The sequence below is a fragment of the Anopheles stephensi genome, chromosome 3 (assembly GCF_013141755.1).
Source record: "Anopheles stephensi strain Indian chromosome 3, UCI_ANSTEP_V1.0, whole genome shotgun sequence".
Taxonomy (NCBI): domain Eukaryota; kingdom Metazoa; phylum Arthropoda; class Insecta; order Diptera; family Culicidae; genus Anopheles; species Anopheles stephensi.
The window spans coordinates 40,489,445-40,502,931 of record NC_050203.1 but is presented as its reverse complement, the minus strand read 5'-3'; the positions used below and the strand labels follow the sequence as shown (position 1 = coordinate 40,502,931).

Here is a 13,487-nt window from a genome sequence, read left to right as displayed (position 1 = left end):
TGTGGAAGACCGGCATTGCTTCTTCTCTGTCATTTCTGCGTTATTTTTGTCTTATTGACTGTTATTGCGTATGTGCATATTCTAGCTTTTGAACCGGCAGTGTGAGATCGATGCTGCTAGCGCCTGGTCACTGGCCTTCCCATAGAAATTCTTATACTTACTCCATAATGTAAGGGCATGAACTTTTAGATTGCCCACAAGAGTGACCACAAGATAAATAAATATTAGCAGACATGAGCCATCAACAAAAACAAAATTGATAAAAAAATAAAATTTGAACAGTTATATATTTTAAATATACGCGTGATTATGACGTCAATATACCAAAGATAAATAATGGTCTCATCAAATAAAATTCGAAAAATACTTTTAACCTATCACTTCATAAGTAATTGAGTCTTCTTTTTCATAATTTAATTGTTGGCTTAACGAATCTACTGACAGTTTTCAATTTAAGCTTCTGAACAAACATACAATACCTTTTGAAAAACCATTTAGTAGAAAGCAACATTAATTTACCTATCGAACTCTTAATTCAGTTTTTCTCGAAAATATTTGACCATGTTTTCCACCGAAACCTGCTTCAATATGAAAATTCATTAGAATCTCTTGCGTATAAAATTACATATAAAATTCAACTTCCCAGTTTCACATCGAATGGAAAAGCGTGAAATCGAGACCATGATTACGTGCAACAAACACTACTAACCACAATCCACAATCGACAAAATCGAGTGCAATCGGTACTGCAGATCGCACACACACACACATAAACCTTTCCGTCAGTGCAACCACTACCGCTTACATAGCTGCAGCATTTCGATCCCAAACCCAATACTCTATTGATTAGAGTGCACTGGTTACACGATTCCTGGATTGGCCTTGGTGGGTGGTGAATGGGTTTTTGTACACCGGCATGTATTGACCGATGTTTTAAACTGTTCGTACCTACACCAACAGCTGCTGGCTACGAATAACTAAACCCTGAATGAATGAAGTGAGATTTACTGACTAAATTCGTACTGTATTGCAACGGGGGCTTAGTAGTGTTCCTAAATTGAATGTTCGCTACGATGGTACAGTTTTAATTTGTAACAAACATATGGTTACGCTGCGAAATTTCTTTTACGGCCAGGATTGTGATTCTGTTTTGGGAATTTAACTGCTGTATGGTATTATTTGTATTCAAATGGAATGCATTGGAAATGTTGCTTCATACCCATATATCTCCCATGCCCATTTCATATTACTTTGTTCCGTATGTTTCAAGTTGTACATGGATGGACGCGTGCTTTGATTCACCCTGTAGCCACGTTTTCTAAACTTATTGCAGTCTTATCGATCTCGTGGCAATAAATGTAACTAATTATTGTGATACACCCCATGCAGAAAGTTTTCTCACCAACGTTCCCGTTGACAGGGCATGACGCAAATAGATATGGAAAAGATACGGCACCTACACGGCGCAGAGTGCAAGTTGAATTGGTAGCACGTCCCACGCTGTCTCCTGCGCCGAACATAGGCAACGAGATTAAACATCACGGAACAGTGGGACGTGAAGGTAATAATGTGAGAAAACCATGCACCTGTGCTCGGAACAGATGGAAACTGGACTGGGACTGTTGCTGGAGCGTACTTGTGCTTAGAACAAAGGGTACGTATGCAGACCCCCAGACTTGGGCTAACATAATTTATTAAAAATATTCGTATGCATGTAATTGATTTTTTCTGCAATCCGAGATATTAATGATTCGGTTGCCAATAACAGCGTCTATATCTTGAAAGAGTAATTAATGAAGGCTTCTTTTCCCTGACACATTCGAATGGTTCCTTGGCATGATTCAGTTCACCCTACGCAGTTCGGGGGGTCACCCCTACATTTGATACCAGTTAGTTGTATACAACTTTGTTTGAGCGATTTATTTTGAGATTGTAAGATACACAACAGAATTATGTACGAAAATTGTAATGGTTACGCTATACGTGTTATGGTGAATGGTTAAAGATCAACTTTGCTTACAATGCCTTTTCTATCTCCTTTTGACAATCTATCTCCTTAGCAATCTGTCAGATGAATATCACGAAGCCGGACGATATTCCATACCCGGTCTTGACGAGTCTTGTCTCTTGTGGAGTCTCCGCAGTCTTTTGATATCATTTCTAGGAGGATTTTGTAAGAGTTATGATCAACAACAGTTATGATATCGCTTTTTAACTTCTAAACTGATTGGATTCTAATCAATCTTAAGCCAATATTGATAAATGGCAGATCTGGGGTGGAAGCCTATGTGGAATAGAAGTTGCGGCTATAAGCTATAGATTTGCTACACGTTAGAGATCTGGGAGATCTCGTGAGATCGGGGAAATCTGCCTCCTTCGGAAAATCAGGATACTGATGATCGTGGTGTTTTAGTACGTATGTCCGAAGAGGTAAGGTGGGAATGCAATCTCACGGGCAGCTCCCAGCGTGGCCCTTCAGACGCGCCTCTTTCACGTGGTCCCCAATACGAGACTCCTTATACGAGGCCCCTTGCTCTTTATTTTATAAATCAGTTCATGTATAGACGATGCATCTAGCGACGTAACACAATCGCGTTGTGTCGATATGCGTGACCAACCTCAGCAGCTCAAAAAACATTCAAAGGAAAACTAAAGGACAATCCTTAGAGGACCTTATCGAGCCGTTCTGTTCTATAGGAAAAGCTAATAATTGGAGTAATTTATCCACGACAGAGTAGCAACTGACGGATATCGGTCTAGAAAGATCTGAAAACTGCCATACGGTCGCTCAAGATCGAAAGGCAATAGTTTTCTTAAAAGTTTCTTGAACGTCGGATGCAAATTAAGTTCATAGCCATCCAAAATGAATTTTACTTTACTTTTAAAAGATTGAGTGACAAATTTATCACGATACATACAGGAAGATAAACAACGTTTTACAGAGAGGAGTTAAGATTTTTTGTCACAATGCAGAATAACATCTATGTCTACTGGTCAAATTAAACATTTTCCCTTCGTTTAGAAGAAACATTTTGCGAAAGCTAAACACGTTTTCCGAAAGCTTTCCATACGACGAAAAGCTTTACGTTCGTACTTTCGAACTTTGCCAGCCAACAAATTCTCGCCATATTCTGCACATCCCGAATGTCAAAAATTCATTCATAAAAATCGCTTCAAATTGTTGCCCCACGACGGCGAGGGTGGAGGGTGGCCACACAGCAACGCGACGAAATGGATGGATTTTCGAACACTTTTACATTGGGTGGTGCGCATGCCCGTGGGTTCGCTCCCACTCGTGCTGTGGTCGTGTGGAGGCGACCGTTTGTAAATAAGATCAATAATTGACTCGAATTCAGCCCGATGCAACACACGTCGATGCGTTCGTAGTCTTTGCCAGCGAGCGTCCGAATCGCTGTAACAGCCAGTGTGTGAAAAATTCTTCCGTTCGTCCTATCGACCGAGTGTGACTGTGCGTGGAACTGTTAAGGTGAGCTCTTCTGGGGTCACAAATTACAGATGGAAATGCGAGTTTGGTGAGGTTTTTGCAGACCTCGACGCAAGCTCAAAAAATTCCAGCTTTCCAGCTACTGTAGCAGGTTCGGTCGCTGGATAATTTTCATTTGCCCACATTACTTTCCCCTCTTTGCGCTTGTGTTGGGATGTGTGTGTGTGTGTGTGTATGGGTGTGTAGGTGGGACCAGAGCAGATGGGAACCAGAGCGCTGTGAGAAAAAGCACGGTGAATTTTGACACATAGCCATTCCCTCTTGGGCAGCACTCCAACAGTGTGCAGGATTGACCAGAGTGCCACTCTGGGGAAAAGCTCTTCAGCGGTTCAGAGGCCCGTTCGTGTGTCCTGCTGGTCTTGCAGGTGGGAACAGGTTTTGAAGAAAAAAAAAACTACTTTAAGAAAGTGTTGTTGCTTGCGAAGGACACAGGTACCTGCAGCGCAAGAGAGAGAGAGAGAAAGAGCGAGAGCCTCGGGGGCGCAGTGAGTGATGGAGTCGCACCAAAACGGGCGAATGGAAAATATTGACAGTTCCGTGCTGTGAAGCTGTGAAACCCTGGCAAAACTCAGTGGGTCAACTCTGGTAACAATCTTTTCCTTCTTTTAGGTCCGGTTTTAACACAGGAAGCAACCAGAGCGACTTCACCAGCATCTCCTCCACAACAACGTTCGACAACGTTTACTGCAGTGTGTGGTGAAAAAAAGAAAAAGTTTTATCAGGCAAAAGTGATAGTGGATACGACCGTGGATCGAAGATAGTGGCTAGCTGGAGTGATTAAGTGATTTGCAAACCAGCGTCAGCATCAAAAAAAGGTCCCCGTGACCTCAACCAAACGCATAACGCGCACCCTCTCAGCACAGGATTTGAACGCGAAAGCAGCTGCATCCAGTGTTTACTTGGCCACCAGCGACTAGTCCATCGAGTTTTTCCCGTCGGAATTTTCCATCCGCCAAAGACCAACGACAGACGACTGCAAAGAGGTATGTGCATGCCTTGCTTCCTTTATCATTTTCGATTCGCCTGTCACATTACTGTCAACAAGCAGCAGCAGCAGCAGCAGAAGCCTTCCACGCACGGAAGACGTCACGCGAGAAGAAATGTTTGTGGGTGTGAGCGGGGCATGGCATGGGCAGCGAGCCCTGAGTGGGTTGTAAGCGTCGTGAAGTGGTACAGGAAAAGTAGCACAATGTCAAAAAAAGCCTGTCATGTTTTCCTCTTGCTTGGCTGTATTACGCAAGACGTACTATGGGTTCGGGAAGGTCAATCACAATGCTAACTATACTGACGCCACTGGGGAGGGAGATTGGCTGGGGTGATACAATTTTTTTTATTGTTGCGTTTGCTCGCCAGTAAGCAAAGCTGGTCCATACTTCTCGGAAAAAGAAGACATCGCCCGCTCTTTGCTTCCGTTATCCGAGACGGTAGTTTGGGGAACCGTGCGGACCGAACACTAGCGCTCATCTGATGCATAAATGTATGAGCGGCTAAGGAAAAAATCAATAACAATCACGGATAGGCATAAGTCAAGCTGGGCCCGGATGGGTTGAATGGGGCGACAAGGCGCAAGAATCATGATTTTGCTGTGACCGGGCGTTTAATTGTTTCCGTTTGCACCGGAGTCTTCGGGCCGGAGATTGGTTACAAGCGGTTTCCTTCCCTTGGACATCACTGCGTTCGGTGCTGTTGGTGCAACGCTTTTTTTAAAGTAGTGAGATTAATCAGGAATATTTATCATGAAGTTGATGAAAATTCCTGGTGAATTCTGACAGATTTCACAAAGAAACCTTGAACGAGATTATCTTTTCAGCCAATTCGAAGACGACTTGTACTTTGTTGGCAAATCAATTAGAACTTGGACCAGACTAACAACGAATTAGTAAAGAAGAATTGGACAACCAAGTTTTACATAGCCAAGCCATCAAATTTAGTGAACCAACCATTCTTAGTCTGTTCATCAACATGCCAACACGCCAAAGCACTGCTTTCTTAAGCGTGCGTCATTTTTATCGACGATCAATTAGTGCCTTTGCTATGCTTTCGTCGCTACGGAACGCGTGCTCAATGGCTATTCTTATGCAAAACGGTTGTTTGTTATTTGTGAAAACCACGTGTCCACCCGCTATGTAAATATTCTTCCGATTGCGCAACCGTTGGGCATTCAGTTGTAAATGTGTGCAAGGTAAGGCGCAAGGTTGACTCCAAACTTTGGAGCTACCGGCATCCGGTGGTGCTCGTGCACGCAAACCACAGAAGGGCCATAAATCCAAGTTCAAGCGAGGGTGTGTAAACAGCTTGCAGCCAACAATAGAGAACTAACGTCACTGATGCACTCCCGGGTCACAGTTGCGGACATCTCGCAAGGGTCAGCAAAACGGTTAAGGCTCGGTGATCTGGATCTGGATCTCATCGTCGAAGCATTCATTTGAATGGCGACAATTCTAGTCAACGGTTGTTTACTGCCGCGGATGCATATTTGGGTGTTTTGTGAAGAATTTGTATCTCTTTCGGATGCGCTTAGATGTCACCGAGCCCGGGGGCCAGAGCAGGAGCATACGATCACCGATTGAAACGGTATGCTGCTGAATGAGTGGAGTTCGGATAGAGATGTGATTCTTTAAACCCGGCCCCGGGTTATAAAACGGGAACAGTAGAATTCCACCACGGTCAGATGTTCTTGTGCCCTATCCGAAGCGGCACACCGGTCATCGATCCGCGATCCCACCGACTGTGAGCGTGAACTATCCCTCGTCATCGATCGGTTAAAGGTGCGTTGATATGCAACGATCGTAGGTGAAAGTGCTGCACACAGGGGATAGCCAAAGCCAACGGTCAACCGAACACTTCAACGCTGCAAACGGAAGAAAACCCTCCGCAAAGAATAGAATCAGAAAAGTGAAAGTGAAATGAACAAGGCCAATCTGTACCAGCAGGCGAATGGCGTGCAGCGGCGAGATGCGATGGAGATTTTGAAAGAATACGCACCACTCATCGGCTGTCGACGGGGTGGCGACCACGACGACAACGACCACGACGTTGCGCTATTGGATATTGGCTGCGGCAGTGGAGACGTGCTGGTAGATTTTATTCTACCGCTGTTGGGTCGAGGAGGAGCGATGCCGGAGGGAAGAGTTATGGGGACGGACATCTCGGAGCAGATGGTACGGTATGCACGCGAGTCTTACCGTCATCTGAAGGCGGTCGAGTTCGACACACTCGACATTGGTGCAAAGTTGGATGCAGCGAATCTAGCCCGGTGGGGTCAGTTTAGCCACGTCACGTCGTTCTATTGCCTGCACTGGGTGCAGAATCAGCAGTAAGCTATGGTGATCGAGGGAGAAAGGTAGCAAAGTGATCGATAAGATCGATTTATATCCACTTTCAGCACTGCGTTCTCCAACATCTATCATCTGCTGAAGGTTGGTGGCGATTGTCTGCTGGTGTTTCTAGCCAACAATCCCATCTTCGACATATACAACCAACTGTCTCGTTCGCCCAAATGGTCCAAGTACATGTATGACGTGGAGAAGTACATCTCACCGTACCAGTATTGTGAAAATCCAGCTAGTGAGATCGAAGATCTACTGTGCACGGTGGGCTTCCAGCACTATCAGATTCAAGTTCGCGACAAGCTGTACGTCTACGAGGGATTGGACAATCTGAAAAGTAAATTGTGGTGTGTTTAGTTAATGTACTTCCGACTCACCTGTACATCTCTTTTTTCGTCTGCAGGAGCTGTTATGGCCGTCAATCCTTTCAGCGAACGGATGCCTTCGGAGCTGCAGGATAAGTTTCTGCAGGAATACATTGCGGTGGTACGAGAGATGTACTTGACGAAAACTTGTGGCGACGAAAACGATGCTAACCTACAGTTCATTTCGCCGTACAAACTGGTGATCGTGTATGCGAAGAAATAGGTTACGTAGAGTCATATAAGCTAACGTGTTAATAAACACTGATAATGAATCTGGATCAACAACTCAGGAATCTTAGCAATGCAACACTTCTATGAAACGTTACCTTTTGGTGATCAGTTTTGCAGCTCGTTTTGGACTAACTAGCTTAAGTTAGCAGGAATCTATCAACTATCTGGTGTAAAGGTGTACATGAATAAAATGATGAATAAATAAACTGAATAAGCATTTGAGCTTTTAAACAATACTTGGTTGTTACCACTAATTCCACTGTTGTCCGGAGAGAACAACACCCGTGCGAACCCATTTACGCACGAGCTCAAGGAGAGCAATAACCGTATGGCACATAGCTAATAGCGTTATTAAATTTCTCAACGAAACTGCATCGAAACGCTGATAAGAAACTGGTCCGCGAATGCTATCTAATTAAAAAGTGAGGTTCATGAGTGTGCGAAAATTAAGTTCACGTTCATGTGCTCGTTAGACTTTGGACTGTCAACAAGGTCTCGCTTAACAGTCTTTCCATTGAGCCCTTTGTTGCTCGTTGCTACAATGCGAGTAGTTGCAGGTGCATTCGTTTTACCACCTGCACAATCGCACAGTCGTCTGTGCCCTATAGCACTTGGTACAGCGAAGAAATAAGCGTAGTACATATTTACTATTGAACTACTGATGTAAACGATAAGAACTTGTTCTTCCAAAAATGTGTAAATTACTAACAGAAAACTGTTCTCCGCAATCTTAATCACTCCAACAGATGGCCGGAGGTGGTGATCCAAAATGGCAGAAAGATGCGTCCGATCAGAACTTCGACTACATGTTCAAGCTGCTCATCATCGGTAACTCCAGCGTCGGCAAGACCAGCTTCCTGTTCCGCTACGCAGATGACTCGTTTACCTCCGCCTTCGTGTCGACGGTGGGCATCGACTTCAAAGTGAAAACCGTGTTCCGCCATGACAAGCGGGTGAAGCTACAGATCTGGGTGAGTGCGAGCTTGCCGCGGAAGCGCTCCCCCCTTTTGCTGATGCTAATTGAAATGGCCTTTTTTTGTGCAGGATACGGCTGGACAGGAACGGTATCGCACAATAACGACAGCGTACTATCGCGGAGCGATGGGCTTCATTCTGATGTACGACATCACCAATGAGGAAAGCTTCAACTCGGTACAGGATTGGTAAGGGGATTACGTTTAAGATAAATTCCAAAAGTTTTGTGAGCAAAAAGCTTTCCTATCAAACACTTCCACAGGGTAACACAAATCAAAACCTATTCCTGGGACAACGCACAAGTAATACTGGTCGGTAACAAGTGCGACATGGAGGACGAACGAGTAATCTCCTTCGAGCGTGGCAAACAGCTAGCCGACCAGCTGGGCGTGGAATTCTTCGAAACATCCGCCAAGGAAAATGTGCACGTCACGGTACGTGAAGGATTCGATCGCCATCTTGGGCAAGAGCTCTAAGGCAGCGTTAACGTTACCTCAATTGCTTTACTTCTTCCCCTGCACAGGACGTCTTCGAGCGACTGGTAGATATCATCTGCGATAAGATGTCGGAGAGCTTAGATTCCGATCCAACACTGGTAGCCGGAGGTCCCAAGGGCCAGCGATTGACGGATCAGCCCGGCCAAGGGCCACCGAACGCGAACTGTAACTGCTAAAACTTGCGACCACTTCAATTTGTACGGGGTGACTCCTATCCTGCTGCGCCAGGCGGTTAGTGTGTTGGGTGTAGCGCTGAGCGAAAAGAACCCTGGAAGAACCTTACACCCACAAAAACCACACAAAATGGCCCCGATCAAAAAGCTACAACACAAAAACAGACTCACACAAACACACACACCTTTAAGCACTCGTTATGCTCACGAGCTGAAAGCAGCTCACGGAAGCAGTTCAAAATCGTAGAATCGAGTTTCCTTGCCATAAAACCGCACACGCGAGTGATAAAGTCCGAGTCCCCGGTCAAAAACAAAGACAGGAACAAAATCTACCGCTTACTGTCCGAACGTACAATCGGGGATGTCGAACGGCGGCATCTAGGGCTCGAAAAATTGGGAATCTATGCAGGGGTCACATAAAACATTTGGCGACGGGTTAAGGGACGAGCATAAGGGCGAGCAGCTATTAAAGGTGGTAAACTATTGTACTTTGGTTTCTAGGTGGCTTTTCTTAATGACAAAAAAAGAAACCCAAAAGAAAAGAATGGAACAAACAAACACAAAATCGAATCTAATCACTTATCTTATGTACACACGCATACAAAACTCGTTAATAACAGAGAGAAAAACAAAGGACAACTAAGCTGAACAAAGATGCAAGGATAAAAAACTAAATTAATCCAACACAAAACGAGGAACGATTATTAGATCCTATTCCGTAATTTATCGAAAGTATAACTTCAGTAAGTGCAGAAATATTCATATCGAAGGAAAAAGAAAAGAAACCAAAAAAAGAGAAACATCGCAAACAATTAATACATTCATCGTCGTTATGTGTAGAGCCGTGTAGCCGAGGAGGGTTAATGAGTTTCGAGAGGGGGTTAATGAGTGAAAATGTGGACCTAGTGTTAAATTAGTTTTGAACCCAGCCCTCAAAGGGAAAACCGGCATGCGAGTGCGGCATCTACAATCCGAGCGCACTTTGAGCCTGGTGTGGCGTTACCATGAAGTTTCGGGCCTTCTGATGACTTTACCGGTAGCCTAAACCTCAAGATCGTGCATTTTAAGTCGTTGCGTTTGGTTTTATCTTCAAGAATTGTCTCGGTGTGGATTTGGCGGTGAGATCAAGCTTCCTGGTCAGTTGTAAAGAAAGGTGCTCCACATGCATTGACGGTTCTCCACGCTTTGAGTTCTAGTTTGAGATGGTGAAGATGAAGGTTTGCATCGGTTTAGGTACATTGTTCGTAGAGAGTAGCGACAATAAGCTTAGTAAGGGTGAAAGCAACACTCCACTTCACACACGATGAATCCAGTATGATTTCCGTTTAACGATATGGACAGAACCTTTGGGGCTCAGTATTGCCGTGGTATGAAAACCTAGGATAGCGTATTAATGCGCTCACGTCAGAAGCCATCACACGTTATAGAAGCAGTATTATAATGTACAGAGTAACACGTTCATATGACGCCATGTGTAGACGTGGTTTACATCGATTCGTTTTAATGATTAAAATTTCCGTTCTCTCCCAGTCTCGATGCGCCGTTCAGTTAGAAAGAAGGTAGGAAGGATCGGTTTAGGTGAGCTGTCTCCAGTTTTTGTTTCCCAAGACCCTTGTACTACTGCACGCATAACGTAGTCAAAATAGACAGGCACGAACTGCATGCATTGGTTTGGCAAAAAAAAAAAACAAACAAAGGAATGACCAAAGGCAAAACGTTTGGAAGCTGTCGTTCAAATATAAATGTGTCATTATCATCCTCATCCTCACTGTGCAAAACTACACATACACATATAGCGTTACAAATACTGACGGAAACAGAAAGGGCGGACAGTTGCGAGTAGAACCTTATTTTAGTCTAAGTAACAATCACATCGAGTTCGACGATAGTAGAACAAACCGAGTATCGAGAGCCATTGGAAGTTGTGCGGAAAGGCGTCGACGGCACTGTACGCAAGACACACACACTTACACTGAGTCGGTGTACACAGTCCGCAATTCAATTAATCCCGATGATAATTCAGTGTTTACAGAACAATCGACGTGTATGGGTGTGCGTAAGTGTGTGCGTGTGTGTATACGTTCATGTTTTAAAAGGTATTTCTCACATCTCTAATCTCGAAGCCCGAATATGCATCTACATGTGCCTACTCAACAGCAGCAGTAGTGGGAGACTGGAAACAAAGCAGATTATTCGCGTCCCGCAGATATGGAGACGTCCCTCTCTTCTTTCGCTTAAACTAACTGGTTAACACTGCACACTTCGCGGTTCACGTGAGCGAAGGATCGTCGAGTAACGCTACGTAACGCAACGTTACCTTTGGCTGTTGGCAGCCGCAGCTGTCCTTTGGCTTGTTCACATGCAACTGTTTAAGTACGCACTCGTGCAAATTGGTACGAACGGCATGCAGACTCGTTTCTTACACATCTTTTTGACCGTTGGCATTCGCTCTAACTCGCACAGCTTCACTTCCCTTTTTTCGGAGATCATTGATCTTTCAAGTAAGGCAATTTTTTAAACCAACAATGTTTGGTTTTTTGCAGCAAGGAAGCTGTCAAACTGCATAGCTGCACTAGTCGACCTTGCTTTGTACTGTTTGCAAGATTTAAAGATGAAAGTTTTCCACTCAGTCCAGTCGGTTGGCACGGATTTTTTGCACAGATTTGCCGTACAGTGCAGACGAGAACTAATACAAAAAAAAAGCAAACCTTGAACCTGCATCTCGCAGCCAATATTTATGAAAGCCGAAATCAGCAAAGCCGCATCAGAAACGTATCAGAATGAATGGCCGAAACCGAAGCAACGCAAGCGACCCCGCACAGTGGAGTGGAGATGAGGAAATTTGGAGGATGCGTACGTAATGCTAGTACTGTTTCTTAACCAACCGGCCGACGAAAAAGCGAGAGCAAAAGTAAATTATTGGTCATCATAATTGTTGTCATAATTAAAAGTATATATATACATATATATATTTAGCAAAATATATACGAGGAAAATCTGGTCCTATAATGGCGCTGGTGTAGATGGTGTTAATGAGTGGATCGGGTTTAGTATGCTGTCGCGGTAAGTATGACAGTCATCATTACTTTAAGGCACTATCTTTTTGTTCCTTTTTATGTTTGATATCATATGTATGCTTATAGAGTGTTGATTACTTCATTAAGCCAATGATCAACAATATACGTTCTTCACATTCCTTCTTGAGCAGAATCGATCGTGCTAGCTTGCCAGGATCGTGCAGTTCTCGCTTTACATATAGTAGATGCCTCGTTAAAAGCGGAAACAAAGTCTACTTCCGATAGTCTTCGCAGGACGACAATTCCCTGCATTTTTGTGGAAAAGAATGACCATTTGAACAGAAAGCAATTTTCAGACAGACGGATCGTGCTCAGATCGGCGCATCAGTTTTGACGTATATAACATAGACTCTGTACCATTTTTCCAAAAACGCCGACCATGCTGTAATCTGTGTAGCGGAGCTCGCCGCAATGTTTTGTCTTGCAGACGAATATTCCATCTTATCGGGCTGCTTAAGCGCTGTCGAAGCACCAAAATCTGTGAAGGCTATTAAGTGTCCCACAGTCTCTCTGCAAGGCTCGGTGGCAAAGTATCTGGGACACGGACGAGCTTGGGTGGTTTTTATATTCGATCACTCCCCAAGTGTCCTAGAAGCCCTGGTTTCATGGCATCTCGGAAGATCATGCATTCATTCAACTGATGTCAAGGCTTTGGTCTAACCACCTGGAGCGTATTGGACGGGTCGACTTCAAAGCGCGAATATCAACTTCTATGGTCTTGTGTGGAGTTTGAGGCTGCTGGACTCTACTTATTGGACGCAGTTCGGGACGTTCCTATTCGAGATCTGCTGGGAGGCGAAGATGATACCTATATGAGGTCTATTTTTGAGTTCCACCGAGCAATTGTTAGAGCAGTTTATTACCCTTGCTTCCTTCCTTCCTTCTACCCTTACTGTTTGTTTGTTATACGTTGTAGCTCGCTTGTATGTATGATGTTGAATGACTGGTTGAATAAATGAACGTATGAATGAGAGCGATGATAGAGGGGTATAGATGGAATATCCTGATGCCACACAGTTCGTTATTGTTGTTCTTGCAATTCTTTGAGTGTTCCCCTTACTTTTTTCTTATGCCGTTTAAATGTTCTGTTACATCCTTCTCTCTCCCGACGATCTATTTAATTTCAGACTTTATATTGTAATCTTGTGCGTTCCATATTGCAGTATGCCTGTGTCATTTGGTGTCAATTTTCTATCGAAGGTGAATTAAGAATTGAGAGCATCCAAAGACATTTCACTCTGAGTCGCCTATATACGTAGCTTTGGCTCGTTGCCTATGCTGCCGTATGATTATCGTCAACATCTGTTCGGTTTTGATGCACTAAGCCAAAGGCAT

The 13,487-nt window shown here is 44.1% G+C and overlaps 2 protein-coding genes across 6 annotated transcripts; both read left to right on the top strand.

Moving 5' to 3' along the window:
* Window positions 1–3,331: 3,331 nt before the first annotated feature.
* LOC118512012 (ras-related protein Rab-3) lies at window positions 3,332–12,084 on the top strand. Of its 5 annotated transcripts, none has more exons than XM_036055782.1 (6): window positions 3,332–3,487; window positions 4,115–4,488; window positions 8,177–8,401; window positions 8,475–8,593; window positions 8,668–8,839; window positions 8,929–12,084. In XM_036055782.1, exons 3-6 carry the CDS (start codon window positions 8,177–8,179, stop codon window positions 9,076–9,078), a joined length of 666 nt encoding a protein of 221 aa, XP_035911675.1. In that variant the 5' UTR covers window positions 3,332–3,487; window positions 4,115–4,488; the 3' UTR covers window positions 9,079–12,084. The 5 variants fall into 5 exon arrangements, with proteins under 5 accessions (XP_035911675.1, XP_035911677.1, XP_035911678.1 ...); XM_036055784.1 differs by lacking the exon at window positions 3,332–3,487 and adding an exon at window positions 3,697–3,870; XM_036055785.1 differs by lacking the exon at window positions 3,332–3,487 and adding an exon at window positions 3,764–3,937.
* Window positions 6,174–7,666, top strand: LOC118512011 (juvenile hormone acid O-methyltransferase). Its single transcript, XM_036055781.1, has 3 exons — window positions 6,174–6,821; window positions 6,891–7,171; window positions 7,238–7,666. Exons 1-3 carry the CDS (start codon window positions 6,412–6,414, stop codon window positions 7,420–7,422), a joined length of 876 nt encoding a protein of 291 aa, XP_035911674.1. The 5' UTR covers window positions 6,174–6,411; the 3' UTR covers window positions 7,423–7,666.
* Window positions 12,085–13,487: the final 1,403 nt, after the last annotated feature.

Bases quoted from the DNA above. Each gene is read 5' to 3' on its own strand.
- LOC118512011 (XM_036055781.1), top strand. From the start codon at position 6,412: ATGAACAAGGCCAATCTGTACCAGCAGGCGAATGGCGTGCAGCGGCGA. The intron at 6,822-6,890 runs GTAAGCTATGGT...ATCCACTTTCAG, and splicing joins CACTGGGTGCAGAATCAGCA to CACTGCGTTCTCCAACATCT. The intron at 7,172-7,237 runs GTAAATTGTGGT...TTTCGTCTGCAG, and splicing joins GGGATTGGACAATCTGAAAA to GAGCTGTTATGGCCGTCAAT.
- LOC118512012 (XM_036055782.1), top strand. From the start codon at position 8,177: ATGGCCGGAGGTGGTGATCCAAAATGGCAGAAAGATGCGTCCGATCAG. The intron at 8,594-8,667 runs GTAAGGGGATTA...ACACTTCCACAG, and splicing joins TTCAACTCGGTACAGGATTG to GGTAACACAAATCAAAACCT. The intron at 8,840-8,928 runs GTACGTGAAGGA...TCCCCTGCACAG, and splicing joins AGGAAAATGTGCACGTCACG to GACGTCTTCGAGCGACTGGT.